The sequence below is a fragment of the Echiichthys vipera genome (assembly GCF_963691815.1).
Source record: "Echiichthys vipera genome assembly, chromosome: 10".
Classification (NCBI taxonomy): domain Eukaryota; kingdom Metazoa; phylum Chordata; class Actinopteri; order Perciformes; family Trachinidae; genus Echiichthys; species Echiichthys vipera.
In genome coordinates, this window is record NC_139835.1 from 9,319,219 (window position 1) to 9,344,395 (window position 25,177).

Genomic DNA, 25,177 nt, shown 5'->3' on the forward strand with positions numbered 1-25,177 from the left:
ACAAATTTTGATTCTGGTCGTTTTCTGGATGTTTAAATTCACTTAATACTAACAGTGTTAGTAAAATTTGAGGGCAACAGGGGGGTTAACGTCAGTAAAGAACGGGGGAAGTTTCATGGTGATCTCAGCCTGGTTTGTACATTTGATTCATAAAAACATGCAGAAAACAAAACTAACAGTATTTTCTGATTTATGGTTAAAAGTGATTTCTGTAAATATATCTCTATATTATAAATATGTCAAAATTAAACAAGAACGTTGAACTTGGTTTTATCAAATGTTCACTTTTCTGTTCTGGAAATGTAAGAAAAATAATACTTTATATTTTATACCTTAATGCCTCATTTGCATTTTTAAACATAAAGTTTCAAAGAACTTGTAATACAATAAATATTTTAATAATATAATACATTGTACCCTTTTCATCCCTTTATAAAGACTCAACCTCTTTCTGTACAGTAGATATAACAAATGATGCATTATATTTAATGCAGGGTGGACGCACACCACATGTTTCTTTGACTAAATCCTCAAAGCAAACATGGAAAGATTTGGATAATGAAGCAAGACGAGTAAAAGCAGCTCACAGCTGGACAAATACAATCGATCCTAAAGTTCAATACAATAAGGATACGCAATATTATCGCCAAAAACTACAGTGGGTGGTCACAACCACTCCAAACGTCCAGTTGGACGAGTCAAACACATGAGAAGCAAATCTGTTATCTCTTACAACAGAAGAAGAACAAAGTCTGGCTTCATTACCCAAAGAATTATGGTCTGAAGGTCCATCTGATGTAGGATTAATGAAAGGCGTCCCACCAGTAGTAATTAAAGGAAAAACAGAATATAGGCCGAAAGTTAAACAATATCCCTTAAAACCTGATGCAGAAGAAGGCATTGAGCCAGTAATTGAAGATCTAAAGAAAGCAGGAATTATAATTCCGTGCCCAGATTCACCCTGTAATACACCTATTTTTCCTATCCGAAAAGCTGCGCCATCAATTTCTTGGCGCATGATACAGGACTTAAGAGCAATTAATGCTGCAGTACAACAAAGGGCACCAAATGTCCCCAATCCACACACATTGCTTAATTCTATGGATCCTAATGCAAAGTATTTCTCAGTCATAGACTTAAGCAATGCGTTCTGGTCGATTCCAATACATAAAGATAGCCAACATTGGTTCGCATTTACGTTTAAGAATAAACGATATACATTCACAAGACTAGCACAAGGCTATTGCGAAAGTCCCACAATTTTCGCTGAAGCAATTGCCAATTGTCTAGCAGACTTCAACCCCCCTAGAGGGAGCCAAATCCTCTCATATGTAGATGATATCATAATTAACTCCACAACAAAAGAGGATTGTAAAGAAGACACGTTAGCTTTACTCAAATTTCTTGCTAAAACTGGCAACAAAGTAAGTAAAAGTAAATTACAATTGTGGAAAGAAGAAGTAAAATACCTAGGTCACACGTTGACCCAAAATGGCAAAACAGTAAATCAAGAAAGAAAAACAGCCATTTTGTCTGCACCAAGACCAATAACAAAAAGACACATGATGTCCTTTTTAGGACTTTGCAACTACTGCCGAGCGTGGGTAATGGATTACGCAGAAGTAACAAGACCTCTGCTTGATCTCATTTACTCTACACCTATGGCACTAACAGAAAAAATAATTTGGACAGAAACGGCAGAAAAAGCATTTTGTAACATAAAACAAATGCTGGCAGGAACGACGGTACTTGCCTTACCAAACTATGATAAACATTTTATCCAAACTGTAGACTGTAAAAATGGATTTATGACGTCAGTGTTATTACAAATACATGGGCAAAAACAAAAACCCTTAGCCTACTATTCAACACAACTGGACCCAGTGGCTAGAGCATCCCCGCCCTGTGTTCAGGCTGTGATCGCAGCAGCAATGGCTGTACAGGCCTCTGCGGAAGTAGTATTATTTCACCCAATAACACTACAAGTGCCACATGCAGTAGCAGCACTGTTATTACAAACAAAAATGACCTTTTTATCACCTGCCAGACATCTGTCATGCATGACTACACTTTTGTCGCAACCACATCTGAATATAGAAAGAAGTACAACACTAAATCCAGCCACGCTGATACCAGTATCAACGGATGGCACTATACATGATTGTCTGCATGAAACACAGTTAGTGTACAAACAACGTCCTGATTTATTAGACACACCTTTGACACATGGCCATATAGTATTTGTTGATGGTTCTGCACGTAAGAATGCACAAGGACAAAATTGTGTAGGCTACGCTGTAACAACTGTAGATAAATGCCTAAAAACAGGAAAATTACCATCTAATTTATCGGCACAGGCCGCTGAAATAGTAGCATTAACTGAAGCATGTAAATTATTTCAAAATAAGGATGTAACAATTTACACAGATAGCCAATTTGCATATGGCGCAGTACATCTATTCTGCCAACAGTGGAAACTTAGAGGTTTTAAAACGTCAACAGGAAAACCAATAACACATGACAAGTTATTACAAGAACTTTTAAAAGCTATAATGTTACCTAAATCTATTGCAGTGTGCAAGTGTGATGCCCACACTAGAAGAAAAGATATGGTTTCAATCGGCAATGCAATGGCAGACAAAGAAGCTAAATTAGCCGCACATCCTGTCTTGCATGTTTCAACATCTCAAAATACACCAGTGACGTGTGACATATTACGACAAAGACAACAACAAGCACCACAAACAGAGAAATCAATGTGGAAAAAAAAAAAAAGGAGCTACAAAAATAAATGATATTTATATTGGACCCGATGGTAAACCCTGGTTACCTCGATTGCTGTTCAAATGGGCTTCAATAATGAGCCATGGGCGTTGCCATGCCTCAAACGGGGGGATGATAGACTTAGTGAACAGCTACTATACTACTTATGGGTTTAATACATATTCAAAACATTTTTGTAATCAATGTTTAACATGCATTAAACATAACCCACAAGGACAACAACGTCCAAAACGAGGTGCATTTCCAAAACCAGAATATTCTTTTGAAGAAATACATATGGATTTCATTAAACTAACAAAAGCAAAGGTGTAGAATACTGTTTAGTTATAATAGATGCCTTTTCCAAATGGGTAGAAATGTTTCCATGTGCTAACCCTGATGCAATCACAGTAGCAAAAGCTATATGTAAAAGAATTGTCCCAACCTTTGGGATACCAAAAAGAATACGATCAGATAATGGCTCACATTTTGTAAACGACACAATAAATAAAATAGGAAAAAAACCTAAAAATAGACTTAAAATACCATAGTGCTTATCACCCGGCCTCAGCTGGACTTGTTGAGAGGTTCAATGGCACAATTAAAAATAAGCTAACCAAATGCATGAACGAAACTGGAAGACCATGGCCTGAATGTGTTGATTTAGTACAACTAAGTTTACACATTATGCCTACAGGCGGATGTAAATTGACTCCTTTTGAAACACTGTATGGTAGACCATATTATTTACCTGACTGACATTTAAAAATAAAAGACGAGCCTGACTCTGAGAAGACATTGGCAGACTATATGAGACAGGCGCTGAGCCATAGAAAATGTAAAGAAACCAATAATCTGCCTGATTTTCCTATATGCCCCCAGGAGGACAAAACTGTGACGCCTGGTGACCACGTGTTCGTGAAAGTGATAAAGCGGAAGTGCTGGTCCAGTCCAAGGTGGGAGGGGCCATTCCAAGTTATTCTCTCCACGCCCACTGCTGTGAAGATCGCTGAGAGGTCCAGCTGGTTTCATCTCTCACATTGCAAAGTGAGGACACTTAGTGATCTCGTTCCAACCGCTGAGTAGGGGAAGTCTGACTACAAAGGGGTTTGGAAACGCCTAGGTCCATTCGTCTCAACGTCAGTGAAGAAATCAACGATCCTCTCAGGTTAGTGGAACGAGAGCATAAGTGTGAAACCATGTCAAAATACCAGAAAAGATGGCTGGCCTCCTGGACTGCAGGTGCAACGATGGTCGCACTGATGATCTTTGCTGCCCTCGCCCCGTGGATGTGGACAACACTTCAAGACCCGAAGGATGAAGAAATGGTTCCAGTGGTAAAAACTGTGATTGATGATTGTGATGATTCATTTCTTCTCCGTAACAGTACTGGTATGACGAGGTCTGTAAATCTCAGATTACGTAGGAAAATGTTATCAAGACAGCGAGCAGGGTCATGGTAAGATTTTGATATACTGTAATGATTACATCATTCTCACAGCAGAAGGTACTTGGTCACTTCAGGTTCTCAATAAATCATTGACGACATGCAAACACTTGTTCCGTAATCATAGCATATGGACACCTATTGTTGAGCCATGTACACTCCGCATACGACATCCTAGAGGTGATTATTATCGTAACCTCATTGGCGGGAAAGGGCATGGCTTACTGGAGGGGCCTGGTGTGAGATTCTGCTGAAGTTTCTGACACCCATAACTGTGATTCTCCTCCTATGCTGTGTATTCATCACGTGCATCGTGCCTTGTCTACAATCCCTGATGTCCAAGATGATAAGCAGAACCACGGCCGAGAGCCTGGCCCTGATAACTGCACATGCACATAACGAAGGATCCACCACAGCAGACACACATTTATACTGTGATGGCTGTGAGGAGTGTGCACTGGCTGACATAAAATATATTGTCTAAACTGATTACCTCTGAGTGTAAAGAAATGTTATTTTCGAACCTGACGACTGTACTGAAAGCTCTGCCAAGAGAATGGTATGTGTCTGATATGAGAATGAATAATAACAATTCTGATAAACAGGAGGGAAATGTTAAAGAAATGTATAAAATATTATCAGAAATGTTCTTTTCATGCATATAATACTAAGTGTTCTTTTATAGTGTTTGTTGCAAAGTATGTGCCTGCAGGTCTAAACCAATTATATTTCCTACATCTGGGGAAAGTTTTGATAACGTGTTCCCTCCCTAGAAGAGAACTGTGGGAGCAAAAGCAACTGTGACCTTGTAGACATTCTTGTGTGGAAAATAGTATCTGTACGTAAGAAAGTAATTATTATTCATGTACTTATAATTATGCATGTGAAACTTCAATAAAAGGACACGAGGGAGAATGGAGCCTTTGGAGAGGTTTGTGAGGACCGGACCTGTGCGTGCGATTACCTCCGCTCTCCCCGTGTCAGATACGTTAAAGGTGTCTCTTGTTTCTGATCTGATGAAGCCTCCAATGTGTTGTCCTGTCTGACAACTGAAAGAAGTGACGGTGTTGCGTTTGTCAAAGCAACAGAAATATTTTGACATTTGTGTTGTCCTGTCTGACAACTGAAAGAAGTGACGGTGTTGCGTTTGTCAAAGCAACAGAAATATTTTGACAGTTGTGCAGATGGAGCTTAACACATTTTATTGCCTCAACACAAAGCAGGCATCATGTGGAGTCCGTCTACACATTTTGTTTCCAAGTCTATAAATAAAGACAACCAAGTACAAAAAGGTACTTGTTCCTGTACAAGGAAGCATCAATGCTACTTTGTTTGTCATTGAAGGTACAACGATGAGTAAAAGTTAAACAGACTGACTAAATGTAATTACTTCCAAACATGCTCACAGTGGCAAGGATGTGAAGAAAAACAACAACCGTACTTTTTAGCTACAAAACAATACTGATGCTTTTATATCTTGTGTGATATCTTGAAGTGATATCCTTTTTATATCAATTACTGCTATGTGTTTTCAAAACTCAGGATGAACTCAGGAGGAACTTTTTGAGGAACCCAAAAAGTAGTTTTTCTTTTCTATCAATGCAATTCACTCAAGGCTTGTGGACAAAGTTAAGTTTACCAATAGAAAATGATCTTAAACTGGCACTTACAGAGCAGTGAGCCTTTCTATTTTGCAGTAATTCTGCATTATAATTTTAGTAATATCTTTATGTTTTCCCTGGTCCCCTCGGCATGGAGGATATAAAAAACAAATGGGATGTCACAGCTGGTACACATTCACTGATGTTTTTTTATACAGTCATGTCTGTATTGCATCCAGACATACTCACACTAATAAAAAAAAATATTGTTATTTTTGTCATTTTATTTATTTCATTTATTTTATGCATGTAACAAATTGTTACAAAAAATATGAACAGTAATCATATAGCAAACTCTAAATAAATACTACATATCCAAATAGGAGTAGGAAGAAGCTTTCCCTTATATGGTCCTACTCCTTCACTCCTCCATAATTCGAACAATGAAATCAAATTGATCAATTATTCAACTCACAAGCAACTATCTCAATGCTGATATGTACAATCCAATCTACCCAGTGTCTATAAGTATGTTATTGTAATGTTCTATATAGTTCTACGTAGTCCATAGTTACTGTATGTTGAATTTGACCATCATGAAATGTTGTGGTGTAATCAAAAAAAAATAATCCAATTTTTTTTTATTGAGTTATGCAGACGAGTACACATGAAAGAGTATAACAGTTGTGCAGTGTGTCTGCTTTAAGGTGAAAACCCCAACATGAATCCTGCCCTCCCTCAACAACCCACGTCAGACACGATCACAATAACGTATTCAAAATTTTAGCAATATGAAAATGAACAGGATTAGTATACCACACCGTGACATGACACATTAAAGTGTACTATGCTTGGTTTAACTAGCGACAGTGGTTTAACAATTTACGTCAAATACAAATGAACACACATATATGTGGATAGTAATAACCAATAGTTTTCTAATTTTCTCCTTGACCTCCACTCCGAGTTTTTTTACCTTTTCATCATAAATCTCTTCTGCCTTTGTATTTTATCATTCAAGGCTGTGCCCACTCTTACCAAACATGTCATAAAGTGTCACAGCAGTGGTGACCCCAGCCCACTGTAATGTCAGTTATGGAACTCTGGCCTGACTGAAAGTTCAAGCTTGTAAACAGCACTGCTATAAAAGGTTAGCCATCCAATGGCTCGTTCAGTTTCCCACACTCAGACAATATGTCGTTACTGGGGAAACTTCTCTCTCTGGGTTTGATCGCTGTGTATGGCTGCACATACCAGAAACATGATGATCAACATCAGGCCATGTTTCTCGCAGGTCCCATGACCCTCGAACAGGTGAAAGGCCTGAATGGCAAATCTGTGTTGGACACATTTGACTGCAGTCATCCCATACCTCCAGGCTCTAGACAGTACTTTGAGTACCTCCAGAGCAGAGGCGTAACTCACTTCAAAGTGCCGTTATCATGGACTCAACTCCTCCCTACAGGCCTCCCCAGCCAGCCGCAGCAGGCTGTGGTCACCTGTTACCAGACCCTGCTGAAACAGCTGCTGGAGGTGGGCCTTCAGCCTCTGGTCATCCTCCATGGATCCACAGTGCCAGACTCCCTGAGATCAAGGTATGGAGGCTGGGAGAACCAGGAGTTGAGAGAGATGTTTCAGCAGTATGCAGAGTTTGTGTTTGGAGAGTTTGGGGAGCTGGCAGACTTTTGGGTTACACTGAGCAGCTTGGAAGAGCTAAGGGATGCTGAGCTACGAAACGCTCTTGATACACACACCAGTGTGTACTGCCGTTACCACCAGCTGTTTCCTGGGGGAGGTAGGAGATCGACATGTTATTGCATTGCATGTAGAGAGCTGAAGAACAATGTATTGTATAAAATGTTTAGGAATATGTTAATCATTGTTTACATTTTTAGAAACAAGAGATATATCTGGTCAATTATTTTGCAAATATGCACCTTTTTGACATATTGTATCCTTAGTCATGCTTTAAATAAAAATTAAACAGCACATCAGATGTCTTGCACAACATTTATACGCATATCCCAAAGATTTTAGGAAGATAGATACTTTTCCATGTTATATGGATGACACATTGAGAATAGGGCTTCTTGTGCTTGCTTCCTCTGCTTCAAGTCTTTGGCTTTTAACCATATTTTGTAAATGCTCTTTCTTATCTTCTGTTTTAGTTGTCCAGCTTTATTAGATTCACAGTTATTACGACAGTGCTTGATGAGATAATGGTTACCATATCTGTTTACCACACCAAAGGTCATGATAAGAGAATGGTGTAATGCAGGGGAAAGGAGAATATGGTTTCTCTGTCTAACAGGGGAGGAAAAGTGTAGAAAAACATGTTGTGTGTTTCAGATGGAGGAGTATCAGTTGGGGTAAAGGCCAGTAAAGTCCAAATCATTGCTGACAATCAACTACTGGTGAGAGCACAAAGTCACACATGCACACATCATTTAAGAATAAATGCAATTCAATGTTAGAATGTCCAGACAAAAATACATAAAGCTGTGTGATAAAAAAATAAATAATTTTATTTACTCCACTAACAGATGTTTCTCTTTTTCAGAAATATTCAGATTTCCTCTCCCTTAAAATTCAATATGACTGCACTGCAGAGCAAAACCTGGCAGAGAAACTAAAACGTGTTTTGGTATGTACAGTATAGAGCTTTATAGATAATAAATTGTCAGCCTTTATTGTCTTATTCTGGGAATTCTGTTACATGCCCTTGTATTAAAATCAATATTTTTGTAGGAAAAGTGGGGAGAAAAAGGCATTCTGTTTTATGAGGTGAACCTTATCGACTGCTATCCTTATGCGTTCCTGGCAGATGCCAAAATCTTAAAAGGTAATCTGTATGGTCAATCAAGAGTCACAATCTTGGAGAAGTGCGATACTATTGTTTGCTTACTAGATATTATAAATATTTATTTTTAGTTAGAAACAAAATTGTATAACAGATCAATACTTGAGTATAAAGTATGCTGTAAATAAGAAATTTCCCCTTTGTGGGACTAATAAAGGAATATCTTATCTTATCTTATATATTTATTGTGATTATGTGTAATGCTATGTAATCATATTCAGTTATTTATTTAATACCTGAGATAGACTGCATGAAAAATAACATCCCAGGTCCAAGGATTCTACCCTAGTTTGGACTTTTTGTAAAAAAACAGAACACAATGATTTACAAATCCTTTTAAAACTATATACAATGGAATACACAACAAAGACAAGATATTTAATGTTAAAAATGATAAACTTTATTTTTTTTTGGCAAAAATTTACTCAATTTGAATTTGATGCAACACGTTCCAAAAAAGCTGGGACAGGGGCCTGTTTATCACTGTGTTACATCACCTTTCCTTTAAACAACACTCAATAAGCGTTTGGGAACTGAGGACACTAATTGTTGAAGCTTTGTAGGTGGAATTCTTTCCCATTCTTGCTTGATGTACGACTTCAGTTGCTCAACAGTTCGGGGTCTCCATTGTCATATTTTGGGCTTCATAACGCGCCACACATTTTCAATGGGAGACATGTCTGGACTGCAGGCAGGCCAGTCTAGTACCCGCACTCTTTTACTACAAAGCCATGTACTTGTAACGTGCAGAATGTGTCTTCTTTCTGAAATAAGCAGTGACATCCCTGAAAAAGACGTTGCTTGGATGGCAGCAGATGTTGCTCCAAAACCTGTATGTAACTTTCAGCATAGATGGTGCCTTCACAGATGTGCAAGTTACTCATGATGCCATGGGCACTAACACACCATCACAGATGCTGGCTTTGCACTAATAAATTGCTTGATGGTCTTTTCCTCTTGGAGGACAACACGTCCATGATTTCCAAAAACAATATGAAATGTAGACTTGTCAGACCACAGCACACTTTTCCACTTTGCATCAGTCCATCTCAGATGAGCTTGGGCCCAGAAAAGCTGACAGTGTTTCTGGGTGTTGTTGATTTACGGCTTTCACTTTGCATGGTAGAGTTTTAATTTGCACTTTTATAGATGAAGCTTTGAAGTGCGTGAACTGACAATGGTTTTCCAAAGAGTTTCCTGAGCCCATGTGGTAATATCCTTTACAGAATGATGTCGGTTTTCAATGCAGTGCCACCTGAGGGATTGAAGGTCACAGGCATCCAATGTTGGTTTTCAGATTTCTCCAGATTCTCTGAATATTTTGATGATGTTATGGACTGTAGATGATTAAATGCTATGTAAATTCCTTGCAATTGTATGGTGAGAAACGTTGTTCTTAAACTGTTGGACTATTTGCTCACGCCGTTGTTCACAAAGTGGTGAACCTTCGCTTGTGAACAACTGAGCCTTTCAGGGATGCTCCTTTTATACCCAATCATTACACTCACCTGTTTCCAATTTGCCTGTTCATCTGTGGAATGTTCCAAACAGGTGTTTTCTGAGCATTCCTCAACTTTCCCAGTCTTTTGTTGCCCCTGTCCCAGCTTTAGGAACGTGTTGCAGGCATCAAATTCAAAATTAGTGAATATTGACAAAAATCAGTTTGAACATTAAATATCTTGTCTTTGTATTGTATTATATTGAATATAAGTTGAAAAGGATTTGCAAATCATTGTATTCTGTTTTCTTAACATTTTATTTCCTTAATTGGAATTGGGGTTTGTAATATAATATTATAATGAAGGATACACGTATTACATGATACATTCTTGTACTTTTACAGTGCTGAGGAATGGAAACCAAAATGTTCTTGGATTTGACATGGTCGATATGTTACATCCAGCTGACAAAATCCTAAAAAGGTATTACATTGCTCACATACAATGAAGGATTATATTGGAGATGCAATATCTCACCCCTTCTCTGTGAAAACTCACGTGTCTGTACATGCTTGGCATCACATACTGTATTTATGAAGCATACAACAGACCATAAGCACCGGGGACAGTCATCTAAAGATTTAGCCAAACCAGTGTATTCAGGAGACCAATTAAGAAAACAGTAGGCATACTTTCCACAATGTGTAAACCATCAAAATGTATGCAAAGTAAACCGCTGCACTAATACAACAAAGTGTGAAGACAGAATTCTCGTCTGACTGCTTAGTTGCACCTGTAAACAGTTTTTGCACTTGCACTAATCCTAGACTATACAAAAAAATGTTTTCTTGGATTTCCCGTCAAGTATTACCACCTAACTTTGCATCTTATATCTTTTCTTTTATCTTTAGACATTCACAAAGTGGCAGCAGCGATCCTCAAACATCATCATGTTCAACGACTTACTGCAAAACCTGGAGCAATTTTGCCAGCATGACCACATCCAAGCGAGATACCTTCTTGAATGAATCCTTTCCTGATGATTTCCAATGGGCCACCTCCAGTGAGTCCTTCAAGGTTGAAGGAGGCTGGGTAGAAGATGGTAAGGGAGAGACCATTTGGGACCGTTTTGGCCATGACGGCCTAGCCTTTGAGAATCAGACAGCTGATCTAGCTTGTGACAGTTACCACAAGGTGGATTATGATGTCTACCTCCTGCGAGGTCTTCATGTCAACACCTACCAGTTTTCCATCTCCTGGGCCCGTATTTTCCCCTCAGGCCACCGGGACAGCCAATTAGAGACAGGGATTCTCTACTATGACAAGCTGATCAATGCTCTCATTGAGTCTGGCATACAACCTGTTGTCACTCTCTACCACTGGGATCTGCCCCAGGCACTCCAGGACTATGGTGGATGGACCAATGATTCAATTGTTGAAGTTTTCAAGGACTACGCAGACTTTTGCTTTAACAGGTTTGGAGAAAGGGTCAAGACCTGGAATACATTCAGTAGCCCCTGGGTGGTGAGCCATGCTGGGTATGGCACTGGTGAGCACCCCCCTGGAGTAAAAGACTATGTGGTTGCCTCCTATCAGGTGAGAGCAATGGTCCTGTTTCATTGTCTTTCTTATACATTTACCTAACCCTGCCTTTTATCTTTGCAGGCCACTCACAATATGCTCAAGTCCCATGCTGAGGCCTGGCATGTCTATAATGACAAGTACAGGAAAGCACAAGGAGGGAAAGTAGGCATTGCAATGAACTCTGACTGGGCTGAACCTGTGGACCCCTCCAGACCGGAGGACATAGCAGCTGCAGATCGCTACCTGCAGTTCATGCTTGGCTGGTTTGCACATCCCATCTTTATAAATGGAGATTATCCTCCAACACTCAAGACTCAGATAGAAGAGAAAAGAAAAGAGTGTCCCCTCTCTGAGCCTGCAAGACTTCCCGTTTTTACTGCTGAAGAGAGCCAGAGGATACATGGCACAGCTGACTTTTTGGGATTAAACCACTATACCTCCCGGCTAGTCAACAACAGTGTTGGTGGCTGCACTCCAGGTCCTCATGCGGTGGGCGACTTCCAGGCACATGTAGACCCGTCATGGTCCTCTACAGCTTCTGACTGGATCCATTCTACACCCTGGGGTATCCGGAGGCTTCTAAATTACATTTCTGCAGAATACTTGAATGTTACCAAAGTGCCTATCCATATTACTGGGAATGGTATGCCTACTGAGTACAGCGGGGACACTCTCAATGACATCAGTAGAACAGAGTACATGAGGAGTTACATCAATGAGGCCCTAAAAGGTATGTTTTCGGAAGTAGTTCCCCATGTAAATACATTTGTAATTTAATATACTTGTATATATATCTAGAATTTTGCCCAAAACATGAACTGCAGCCATTTTTCGCACTTGTTTATGTTGTTGTAGCTTACACCTTGTAAATATTTGGATATGCATTTATTTTATAGTACATTCATCGTCATGTTAGTAAATGGGTCTTAGTGACTGAATATCTTAATTTCTTCAATAGCTATACTTTTGGATGGAGTAAATGTGCAGCGGTTTACAGTCCAGTCACTCATGGATAGCTTTGAAGGTCCACAAGGCTACAGCGAACGGTTTGGATTACACCATGTCAATTTTGACCTGCCTGACAGGCCCAGGACTCCAAAGCAGTCTGCCTACTTTTACTCCAAAGTTATTAAGAACAATGGTTTTGCTCCCCAAAAAATGGTAATTTATGCACCAGGACTAAAACACAAACATTCAAATAAAATTACCTCAATCCCACCTTCAACTGTGCCATCCCAAGCCAAGGATGTTTGGAGGAAATTCTCCAGCCAAACCAATTTTCAGAGAAAACTCTACCACTACGGCACATTCCCACAAGATTTTAGTTGGGGTGTATCATCTTCGGCATACCAGATTGAAGGTGGCTGGAATGCTGATGGGAAGGGGCCCAACATCTGGGATACATTCACCCACAGACCTGGCAGTATTCCTGCTAATGCCAATGGAGATGTGGCCTGTGATAGTTACCACAGGCTTGAAGAAGACTTCTACATGCTGCGAGCTCTGAGGGTGAAGTCATACAGATTCTCTCTGTCCTGGTCCAGGATCTTTCCTGATGGTCGGCGTACATCTCTGAACCAGAAAGGTGTTGACTACTACAATAGACTCATCGATGGCCTCTTAGCATATAACATAACTCCCATGGTGACACTCTACCACTGGGAACTCCCTCAAGCTTTGCAAAACCTTGGTGGCTGGGACAATGTAGACCTGATTAACATCTTTAATGACTTTAGTGACTTTTGCTTTGCCACCTTTGGTGACAGAGTGAAATTTTGGATGACCTTCAACCAGCCTCATACTATCGCGTGGTCAGGATATGGACTTGGACAGATCCCACCAAATGTTAAAAAGGAACCAGGAACTGCACCTTACAGAGTTGCACACAACCTTATAAAAGCACATGCCAAGGCTTACCATACATATGATGATAAGTATCGCATTTTCCAAGGTGGTCTAGTATCCATTGCCCTCAATGCTGATTGGATTGAACCTAAAGATGTTAATGTTCCTCGTGAAGTGGTGGCTGCAGACCGCGCTCTGCAGTTCCAACTGGGTTGGTTTGCACACCCCATTTTCAAGAATGGTGACTATCCCAATGCAATGAAGTGGCAAGTTGGAAACAAAAGTGAACTCCAGGGTCTTTCAGAGACAAGGCTACCTTCCTTCACTGAAGAAGAAAAGAGCTTCATCAAGGGAACTGCTGACATGTTCTGTTTAAATCATTACACTACAAAGATCGTAAGCCATGTTACTGCTCGGCTTACCCCTCAATCTTATAAATATGACCGGGACTTGTCAGAAGCAGAGGAAGGAGATTCACCAACTACTGCCATCAGTAACCAGAGAGCTGTAGCGTGGGGCTTGAGGAGACTCCTTAACTGGATCAAAGTTGAGTATGGAGATCCAGAGATTTACATTACTGAGAATGGTGTTGCTACAGACATTAAGATCACAGTTGATGACACCGACAGAGTATTTTACTACAAAACCTACGTTGATGAGGCTTTAAAGGGTAAGTGCGCACATCAGTCACCAATGTTTTGAAACATACTTTTTGTTATGTCCCTTAATGTAGTTGAAGCTAAAATTAGGTAGATATCTGACTTTCAGTTGTTTCTTTAAATTTAGATGATATGCATATGGACCAGTCACAATATTCTGTGTAATTATATTGTATAAAATGTGGAACACCTATCCACAAATGCCAACTTTTGCTTTACTAATCATGTTATCTCTATCGTAACATTCCCAGCTCACAATCTTGATGGTGTGAAGGTGAAAGGATACATAGCAACATCTCTCATGGATTCCTTTGAGTGGCTCAATGGGTATAAAGTAGGATTTGGGCTGCACCATGTGGACTTCACAAACCCTATCAGGCCAAGGACACCCAAACGCTCTGCTCACTATTATTACCAAGTCATAAAGGACAATGGTTTCCCATTACCAGATGAAGAGAAAATGCTTTATGGACAGTTTCCCAAAACCTTTGACTGGAGTACTGCCAGTGCAGCTTACCAGGTAAGCAACATTGATACATTATTACTTCTACAATGGCAGAGTGCACTTGCATGGTGGAGTGTCAGTTAATTGACAAAGGGAATGATAAACATGACTATGACGAATGAACATGACTGGTAGGCTACTGTAATACAGCTTGTCTTTCATTTCAGATTGAAGGGAGCTGGAGGGTCCATGAAAAGGGACTGAGTATCTGGGACAAATTTGCCCATACCCCTTTGCGAGTGGACAATAGTGACAATGGAGATATTGCTTGTGATAGTTACAACAAGATTGACAAGGATGTGGAGGTGCTGAAGATGTTGAAGGTGACTCACTATCGATTCTCTGTATCCTGGCCCAGAGTGCTTCCTGATGGCACCAACAACCACATCAATGAAGCTGGACTAAACTATTACGATAGATTGCTGGATGCCTTGAAAGCTGCTAACATTCAGCCCCAGGTAGGTAGTTTTGTTTACAACCACCAATGGTTAGATTTTCGACTTTGATGGCTGCTAGTGGTAGTATTAAAAACATCAGCAATGACATGTCACCAAAAATTATAATTGCAATAGTTGAATACTAGTGATGTCCAAATTAAGCTTCATGAAGCATTAGTTGTATTTGTTGACCCCACTAGATGGCACTCTTGGTTTAAAGAAAGGGGTTCAATGAATGGTAATTCAGTGTGCTTTCAACCCTTTGTTGGACAGAGAGCTCCATCTAGTGGACTCAGATAATAACTCAGATAATGAGATTATGACTCAGATCATAAATAAAATGCTTCATGAAGCTTCATTTGGACATACTACTAATTACAGTTTGCCCCCAAAGTGGAAGCAGTGTACTTTAATACACAATATCCTCTGTTTCTCAGGTCACCCTGTACCACTGGGACCTCCCCTTAGCTCTACAGAAGGTGGGGGGCTGGGAGAATGAAACCATTGTCCAGAGATTCAGAGATTATGCTGATGTTTTATTCAGTCGATTGGGAAGCAGGGTGAAGTTCTGGATCACTCTAAATGAACCCTACATTGTAGCCAATCTTGGCTATGGATATGGTACCTTTGCTCCAGGTAATTAAACAACTTTCTCTTGAGATACTTCTCATATTAAACAATTTTTATCTTACAGTGTACAAAGCTTTCTTTTGTGTATGGGCCGGCACTGGATAACTATATGTTTTAAAAGCTTTAGAAATCAACTTCACTTGCTGACACTATACAACTTGCTATCTTGTTTTCACACTGCCTTACTGACCAGTAACACACACAGGTTTAAACACTACAAGCTGCAACCTGTTCTCATTCCAACTCGTCACCTAGGTCTACAGCCGTTTTCGAGCGACACTTGTCAATTCACTGGGTAGTCCATCTGTGATGCTCCAACCCTGATTTCCCACTGATCTTGGGCTTTTGTTAGGGAGCTCAAACATCTGCCAGTGAGTGGAAAATCAGGGCTAAAGTCTTGTCGTCTGCAATTGCCATTAGACAGATGAGATTAAAAATGGTAAACTGAAACTTTAAAAATCTTATCCTATTTTGGAGCCAAACACTGTTGTTAGTTATAAATGTGTGAAAACCTTTTTCAAAGTTAATCAAATTTAAATTTTAGATTACATTTTAACCACAAAAATATATGATATGTAAGGTCTATTGGTTTTAAATGTCCTGTATTTGAAAACTTTACATTCTGTGATGTGGAATGACAGCAATCTTAACAATCCCTCAAATGTTTCAGGGATTGTGGGTAAGCAATATAATGCTGCTCACAACCTGATCAAGGCCCATGCTGAGGCCTGGCACCTCTACAATGACAAGTACCGTGCAACACAGGGGGGCATCATCTCCATTACCATCAATTCTGATTGGGTGGAGCCAAAGAACCCACATAAGCAGGAGGATGTGGATGCAGCCAAGCGCTACTTGCAGGTAGACAAGTAAATGTTGACACCAGAACTGGGTCTGCCTAATACACATTTTTTCTTTCAGTTCAATTCATCTTAATAATCATATAATATAATTTCTGATGGGATTTTATCATTTCTGCAGTTCTTCATTGGCTGGTTTGCCCATCCCATCTTCAACGGTGATTATCCCGACTTAATGAAAACAATTGTTCGTAAAAGAAGCCTTGCTTCAGGGCTCCCTAAATCAAGGTAAATGAAAAAAATATTTTTTAAATTTTTTTGTTTATTTGGTTCAATACACTAAAAGTAATTGCTTAAAGAAGGATACACTCTACGTAACAGATGAATATTATATTGTTAATGTTGATTGAGAAATCCTGGCTTGAGTATTGAAAAAGACTCTGTTTCTGATAAAGACTTCCTGAGTTCACGCTTGAAGAAATCAAGAGGATCAAAGGGACCCACGATTACTTTGGCTTCAACCATTACACCACAGTTCTTTCATATCCAGTTGATTTGGGAAATCAACAGGATTATGAAGGTGACAGGTAGGTTGGAATTACAAGAAATGACACCTAGACAGCAGACGTGAGATAAAAAAAATCCTGGTAATCCATCCAAGTCAGATCAAAACTATTTTCTCTCCTGCATTCATGACTTAATAATTATAATTTGAAAAAATATATATTCTGTTGTGTTTGTTGTTCTAATACTCATTTCAGTCACAAGAGGCTCAAGCGCACCACTACCCCATTTTCTAAATTAATAAATAATACAAAGAAATGTATGCTTTCTTCCAGGTCAGCTTCTATGTCTCAATGTAGGTACCTTGTATACAACAAGGTATAAACTGTGTTAGCAAGTTATTGTAACATTACTGTCATGTAAATAATTATAATAATACTTTTAATCTGCGCTAGAACATGAGATAGTGGTGCACTTCAGCCTCTAGTGGCCATATTGAGTACAACAATAAATCATAGAAATGATTCTGAAGAAAAGAAAAGTCACCTGGTAAAACTTTTTTCCCTCACCTATTTCACAGATGATTTTTTTAAAGGAACTTAGAAAAAGTATCCTGACAAAACCTTTTTTTCCCCACCTTTTCTTAAGTCATAAACACAGGAGAGGAAACAATTTAGATCAGACTTAGATCAAAAATGGATCATCAGATGTTTTTTTCCTAGCTTGCTTAGGGCTTCTGTAGATGCTTGTTTAACTGACCACATAAAGGCGAAATATAGTTTAAATATTTAACTAATGCTGAGCTAATGTCCATTCCAGGGGCACTGGAACCACTCATGACCGCACCTGGATTGAGTCGGGCTCCTTCTGGCTGAAGATCACTCCATTTGGATTTAGGAAAATCCTTAAATTTATCAAGGATGAGTATGGAAATCCACCCGTCTATGTCACAGAGAATGGCATCTCAGAACGCGGAGAAGTGAACTTGAATGACATCCACAGAAAGCACTACTATGAAACCTACATTAACCAGGCCCTGAAAGGTACCATAAGCGTATTTTGTATACCTTACATAAAATGATATATTTTTCTATTTAGCTATTTCAAAAAAAGTTTTGTATGCATGTTAAATGTTACTTCTGGTCCTTCAGCCCATGTTCTGGATGGAGTTGATCTGAGAGGTTATACAGCCTGGTCATTGATGGACAACTTTGAGTGGGCCGCTGGCTACTCTGAACGCTTTGGGCTTTTCTATGTAAACCGCTCCAACCCCACCTATCCTCGCATCCCTAAAAACTCAGCTTCTCGCTACGCCTCAATCATCACCTGCAATGGCTTCCCAGACCCGGCCCTCGGGCCCCATGACTGTTTGAACCCTGAACCTGATGGTAACACAATGCTAAATCCACAGAATCAGAAACAATGTAATTTAGAAAGAATTTTCCTAAAAGAAAGAATTTCATTTAGGAGGGGACACTTCCTATAGATCTGAATTTTGGAGACTCTAGAAACACTTGCAGTTGCATGCAGATAAATTTAAGACAATAACACATTTTTTAAACAGATGCTAAACCTGATCTGAATTCAAAATATAAGGTTATCATGTATGAATCATTACATTTCCCTCTCTGTCAACAGCAACAAGTGGCCCCACGACCACACCAGAGAACACGGTACATACAACAGTCCCTATTCTGCCCCTGAACATGGTGGACTTCTTGGGTTTGGAGCTTTCCCCTGATGATGCAGGAGTTGCCCTATATGTCATCTTTGTATTTCTTCTTGTAAGTGTAATTGTTATCATCTTTGTTGTACACCGGCTTCTGAAAACAAGAAGGAAGTTAAAGAGAGCAGCGGTGGAATCTGTTAAAATGGACAGAATGTGAGGAAGGCTTTGAAAGGAAAGTGAAATCTCCAGTACCAGTCGTTTTTGGCAGCTTTTCTGGGTCCAGATCGTACAGGGTTGCTGATACATAGGGCTGGCCAATATGGTTAAAATCTTCATATCTTGATAGCAATATATATCACGATATAGCATGTTCTCTGTTAGTTCAATAAATAAATAGTCTATATACAATAATCACAAGGCAAACCCTTTTTTTCAGAGCATAAAGCGTCATCCAAATGCACTTTGTTTACTGTTTCTTTGAAACTGCAATAGAAACAATGTAGAATAATATGTATTCGAGATAGTTTTATATTGTTTTGAAGATATGTATATCATATTGCCCAGTCATATCTACATGAATGTCTGCCTATTTAGGTGCTAGATGAATGAAACACAATATAGGTTTTTATTTTTAAGAATCTTACAGTAATATAAAATAACTGTTGTTTAAGGTTTAAGGAGTCACTTGAACTCAGTTTTATTTTTAGAGCTTTATAAAACATTTGCTGATTGCCATAGGTGCAGAAAAGTTGTATTTAGACTTTTCCCCCTAAAATCAAATCTTGAAACTTCTTATTGAAGATAATGGCATTATTTTTAAGATTTTCTTTTTTTTTTTTTATAGATGTGAATACATTGAGATTATAGGTGGTGAAATAATTGAAAGCTTTGAACGGTATTTCTTTTCATTTGTAATAGGTAGTGACAACCATCTCCACCATTACTTCCTGCTATACTGAAATAATCTGTAAATATTGGATTCAAGGGTGTGACACCAAGTTTGTCAGTGCAGTGCTGTGATCATTACGAATATTTATTGATATTTCTTTTTTATTTATTCATTTATTTCAGACTTGTAATCCAAAGATGAAAAAAAACACATTGAAACTTAAAAAGATATAGAAAGAAGAAAAAAAAGAAAGAAAAATTAACAATTTACACATACATATACATATAAATAAAGACAATACCTGTGAGGTTTACAGACGTTTGTGTCACTGTCAATGAATGACCTCTGGATGGCGCTAGTACATAATTTTCTTTGTGGATGCTTGATGTGATGCTGCTGTTGCTACAATGCAGTTTCACATTTGTTGGATATTAATATTTACTTGTAGTTAAAGCTGAGGCTAAAGAGGGTTATGAATTGGAGAAGGTTAATCAAGAAAACAAACTAGAGCTCATGCTATTCAGCAGGGTGTACGTTCACTTTGAGCAACGTCGTCTTGTATTTTGCATACATACCATTTGATCTTATTTTGATCAAAGGAACTTTTCAAGATCCTGATACATTTAATTGGAGGGTTTGCTGAGCTCTGACACCTCTGTTACCTGCTTTACGCTGATGCAATGCGTACAGAGTCTCCCAATGGGACTAATAAAGCACTTCTTTTACCTATTTCATAGCATTCAGGTACATCCTGGGCAGTCAGCAGCTCCACTGAGGTGAATTTAAATGCCTTGCTCGAGGGCAGGAGTTCTTAAAGAGGCTGTATTTTTATTTTCTTTCCCTACACCTTTTCCAGTAGTCCCCTATATGGTCTGGGGATTTGAACCATCAACTCTCAGAACACAAGCCCACACCTCTAGGCTTCTGTTCCACCAATGACCTCTGGCTAGAAAGCCAACACAGCCTGGAGGAGACAGTCAGACATGCCCCTGCATGCCCCCCACACACACACACACACACTCACACACACTCAATAACATGATCCACACAAACAGCTCTTCCCTGACTAGAGGCTCGCAGGGCAAATACTCTCCACACTCCCGCTAGGATACGTACATCTGGTCTCCAGGGCGACCCGTCTTCTCAACAGGATGTACGCATTAACGCACGGTGGGTGTCTGTTGTGCACGCTCTCCCCTGCCTGCTCCTCAACAGCTCCGATCAACAAGGGGTCTGTTCAATATCTGAAACCCCAGAGTCTGTCAGGATGGGGTATGAGTCACACTGGAGGAAAACATATTTACTCTTACTTCCATCAAATGTTTTTAGGTCAAGTTGATTAACTTGCATAAAACTTTGATGACTTTCACATGTAGGAGCGCCTGTTGATGTGTGGGTTACACACACTCAAGACACTGTAAAGACCCAGGAAGTGTAGCTGTTATGATAAATTGAAATCATTGCACCCAGTGTGTGCGTTAAATAAAACAGACAGGCTGCATCCTGAGGACCACCTTTAACTTGGTAATTCAATCATTAAAATTCATACGCAGGAGCAGAATTATATAACAATTTGCATGTGTGAGTGTGCCTGAGTGTTCACACATACATGACAATACACTCAAAACAATAGTCAATACAATGTATTCTTTATAACAATGTGTTGCGCCACAATCATCTGCATTATTAAACGTGCAATTATGAAGGAAGACAAAAATAGCAATACTTTTTAAATGAGGAACATCAGTCGTATGATATATTTATACTTTTAAAGTGTTTTCATTATTGAAGTTCAGAGTCAAAAATTGACTACAAAATAGCTATGAGCTGAACACCTCCAGAGTGGAAATAGTAGGAGCTCATGTGTTTTCAATTTGCTCAAATTAATCTGACTAAAGACTTCAAGATAACACAGTGACGTATTTAATTTAAAGGGGACATATTATGTTCATATTATGCTCATTTTTATTTATATATATTCTTATATTTAAGCATAGGTTTGGATGTCCTCAAGATCAGATAAACAAAGATGTGATATTATAATGTCTTTGGTCCCTCAAGATACTTGTTCTTCGTGTGTGTCCATGACAACCTCATGTGCACAGACAAACAAACATAAGCATGTTCTAAACATCTGCTGCCCTGCAAAGACCCTCCAAAGACTCTGCGCGTGGCATTGGCACAAAAATGAGACTTGATGCTCTGCTGTTGTTTTAATCAAATGCTCGCTGGGTGGAATTCTCCCCTTTGTGTCGTGGAGGCAGAGTGATGGTGATTGCAAACTGCTGCATGCCATCTTTGCTCCCTAGTAGGCCCTAATGGAACACTTACTCTCATCGAAAGTCTCCCAAAGCACAGAAATGAGAACTTTGCTCTAAAGTACAAGTTTGTTATTGCTATACATTCTGGCTTTGTGACATGTTTTTGAGCTTTACATATACCGCATATATATATATATATATATATATATATATATATGATAATCTAATCCAGTGTGACATAGAATGAGTGCATAAATTACACTTTGCAAAAGCCATTTTTTCTTTTCTTGAGTTTTTTTTTCTTTTTTTATAAAGAAAAGAGTCAGTGTTTTCCACTCTCTCTTTCTTTCCAGGAAAGAAGCTGAGATCTTCATAGTTGTAATAGTAGATCAGGAAAACATTATTGTTTAAGAATCATGTGGGATGGGACGCTGGAACTGGAGCCTACCAAAATGGAGGGGGAATATTTTCATTCCAATAATAGCAATGTGATACTTCAAGAATGTTTCCAGCTGAGCCAAGGCTATTGGAGCCAGCACCTGCAACTCAGATCTTAATATTGTACCAGGGTGGGTGTAATTCTTTTAAAATACATTTTAGTAAAATACACAAATAGTAAATTAGCAGCAGCTTTTAACAGTACGTCACACAAAAAGATCTGTCGTTTCTAGCTTCAGTTCTATGTATCAAATAAAAACAAGCCTGCTTGGTACAAAGGTGTCATATCAGTGTGACTCCGATCATTGCTTTGGAAAATTTCAGCTGTGGCAAAAAGTCAAAACATCTGTCAAGAATTAGTTAGAAATGGTTGTTGGGTGTTGTTGTGTCTGCTTCCCGTAGCAACCTTACATGTGGAAATCCAGGTTGGTGAACATGTTGCTCCGCGTTACTTTTATTAGTGTAATTAGTGAAGCAAATGCTCGCTCTCTCTCTCTCTCTCTCGCTCTCTCTCTCTCTCTCTCTCTCTCGCTCTCTCTCTCTCTCTCTCTCTCTCTCTCTCTCTCTCTCTCTCTCTCTCTCTCTCGCTCTCTCTCTCTCTCTCTCTCTCTCTCTCTCTCTCTCTCTCTTCTCTCTCTCTCTCTTTCTCTCTCTCTCTCTCTCTCTTTCTCTCTATCTCTCACACACACACACACACACACACACACACACACACACACACACACACACACACACACACACACACACACACACACACACACACACACACACACACACAACAGAATCACATAAACACACTGCACTCGTGAAAGAAACTGTTTCTTGTGCCAACATCACTTTATCACAGATATTGTATATTTTAACCTGCCATTACTGATTATTTTTTTGGAGGCGTGTAAAAACCTGCGCTGCACTCAACTCATATGTTCTGGTGGAAACAAGTGATCCCAATATTGACATTGCATCAGCATTTATACTGTTATGGTGAACTACTGCCCAGCAGTAACAGAACAACATTATAATTCATTTGGAGTCCTGTTTCTGTTCACCTGATGAATGCATGAATGAAGTCCAACATCATTTTTTAGCTCTGTTTTTGTCTCCACCAGCTCCTAAGGGAAATATCGGGCTCTTTAATCCATAACTGTGTCTGTCTTCTGTGCAGGCTAAAATGATTGGACAGATATTTTTGAACGGCTCTTTTTAGTGTCAGGTGCGTACTGGGACAACCACGTTCAAAATGATTCCAAGTTGCACTCCTCTTCCAGCTGCTCATATTGTTGTTACGTAGTAACTTTACGTCACTGAATGAACAAGGGAGGACCAACTGAGTCAGACTGATATCGAGAGTCGGCGGGATTAACCGGACTAAACTGCATTTCTTTGTCTCTGTTCCTTATCTTTGCACCATAAAGTTAAATAGTCTAATAAAAAAAGGGGGGGGGGGGGGGTAATTATCTGTTCATCAGTATGAGTGACCTCTTTCAAATTGTCATATGATACATTGTTAACCTAAAAAAAATATTGATTATAGTCACTTTAAGGGTTCCGTACTAAGGGCTATATCCAGTTTTAGTAAGTTGTTGTCAAACTCCAGATTTACTATAAAAAGGCAGTGGATTACATCAATGATAGACAAGTTGTTTGAAAGGAGGTACATAGAAAACAGTATGCCATCCCTTTAGGATGGAAAGACATCTTCCACCCAGACATGAATTGTTTGGCTGCTAAATAAAAAAACCCACATCAACACTACTTAATCAGGCCTGATGTGAAACTACTGCAGACAAGCTTTTAGTTTGGATAAGGAAATACAACACCCATCAGGTAACAGGCTGGTATTAAGTTTGAAGTGTGCAGCGCTGCTTTTAATGCCAGTTAGAGACCACTGCTGTGTTAGGAGTAGAATCTCCTGTGGGGATCCCCCTAACCCTGTTTGAAATCACCCTATGTTTTTATTGAGATCATTATCACAAATATTGCCTTTGACAGAATCAATTTCCGTGTTTTGTGCTCTGCGGTGCCATATCGGCTAAATGTTGCATTCTTTCCCTGCGATTCCCACTTCACCGGTCCCTGCACGATATAAAGCGGGAATGGAAACTGGAGCAGGAAATTGAAAAGAGGGGTCCTGTTGTGTTGTAGAGGCCGCTGTGCCTACTGCCATTTCCTCTGAACATGCCAGTCTCACACACTCACCAGGCGCATGTGTGCCCCGTCTAATAATCCCTGCAGTCCTCGAGGGGGAAAATCTGGTCAGATGTGTCATACAGTATTATTCATAACAATGTTGCTGTTTCAAAGATAGATCCGTTTTAATGTTAGGGCACTGACATGGCGATAGTTTGCCATTTGGCATCCGCGGCCCGTTTTGGCTGATACTTCATGCAGCCTGGTTGGCTGCAGCACTTCAAAGGACGTGTGGCAGGGTGGCACACAACAGCTGGCATACAGCTTGGGCTGTCTCTGTGGCATACAGGCTGTTCACCAATGTTTACTGAGTGCCAAAGTCAGTTTGGAGCCTCCTCAGATGAGAAGACTTCATTTTCAGAGGTGAAAAGAAAAATACAATTATTATTATTATTTTCTGTATGCAGAGGAAGACTGATATAATATCAGGACTGATGACTAGACAAATAATCCACTTTCAACAAAATTAAAACAATGTAGAAATTATGTTTTTTAAGTTGTGTATGTCTCATCATTAAAAATCACAGTTGTGATATAGCAATACTGTTTCAACAGCACATATTTATTAAAAATCCCATATTGTAAAAAAAAAAACTGGAAAAAGAAAGAATCCATCTCCTTTATATTATAAAGCAAGTCGAAGTACTATATAAATA

The 25,177-nt window shown here is 39.3% G+C and overlaps 1 protein-coding gene across 1 annotated transcript; it reads left to right on the forward strand.

The window, feature by feature from the left end:
- Nucleotides 1-7,005: 7,005 nt before the first annotated feature.
- Nucleotides 7,006-18,960, forward strand: LOC310953194 (lactase/phlorizin hydrolase-like; the record flags this gene model as incomplete). The annotated part of the gene is made up of 17 exons (XM_083922151.1): nt 7,006-7,606; nt 8,161-8,225; nt 8,372-8,455; nt 8,560-8,653; nt 10,515-10,593; nt 11,022-11,706; nt 11,776-12,424; nt 12,653-14,209; nt 14,450-14,718; nt 14,871-15,161; nt 15,578-15,776; nt 16,441-16,631; nt 16,752-16,858; nt 17,026-17,157; nt 17,894-18,117; nt 18,226-18,462; nt 18,713-18,960. The coding sequence occupies 17 exons, from the start codon at nt 7,006-7,008 to the stop codon at nt 18,958-18,960; spliced, it is 5,712 nt and encodes a 1,903-aa protein (XP_083778277.1).
- Nucleotides 18,961-25,177: the final 6,217 nt, after the last annotated feature.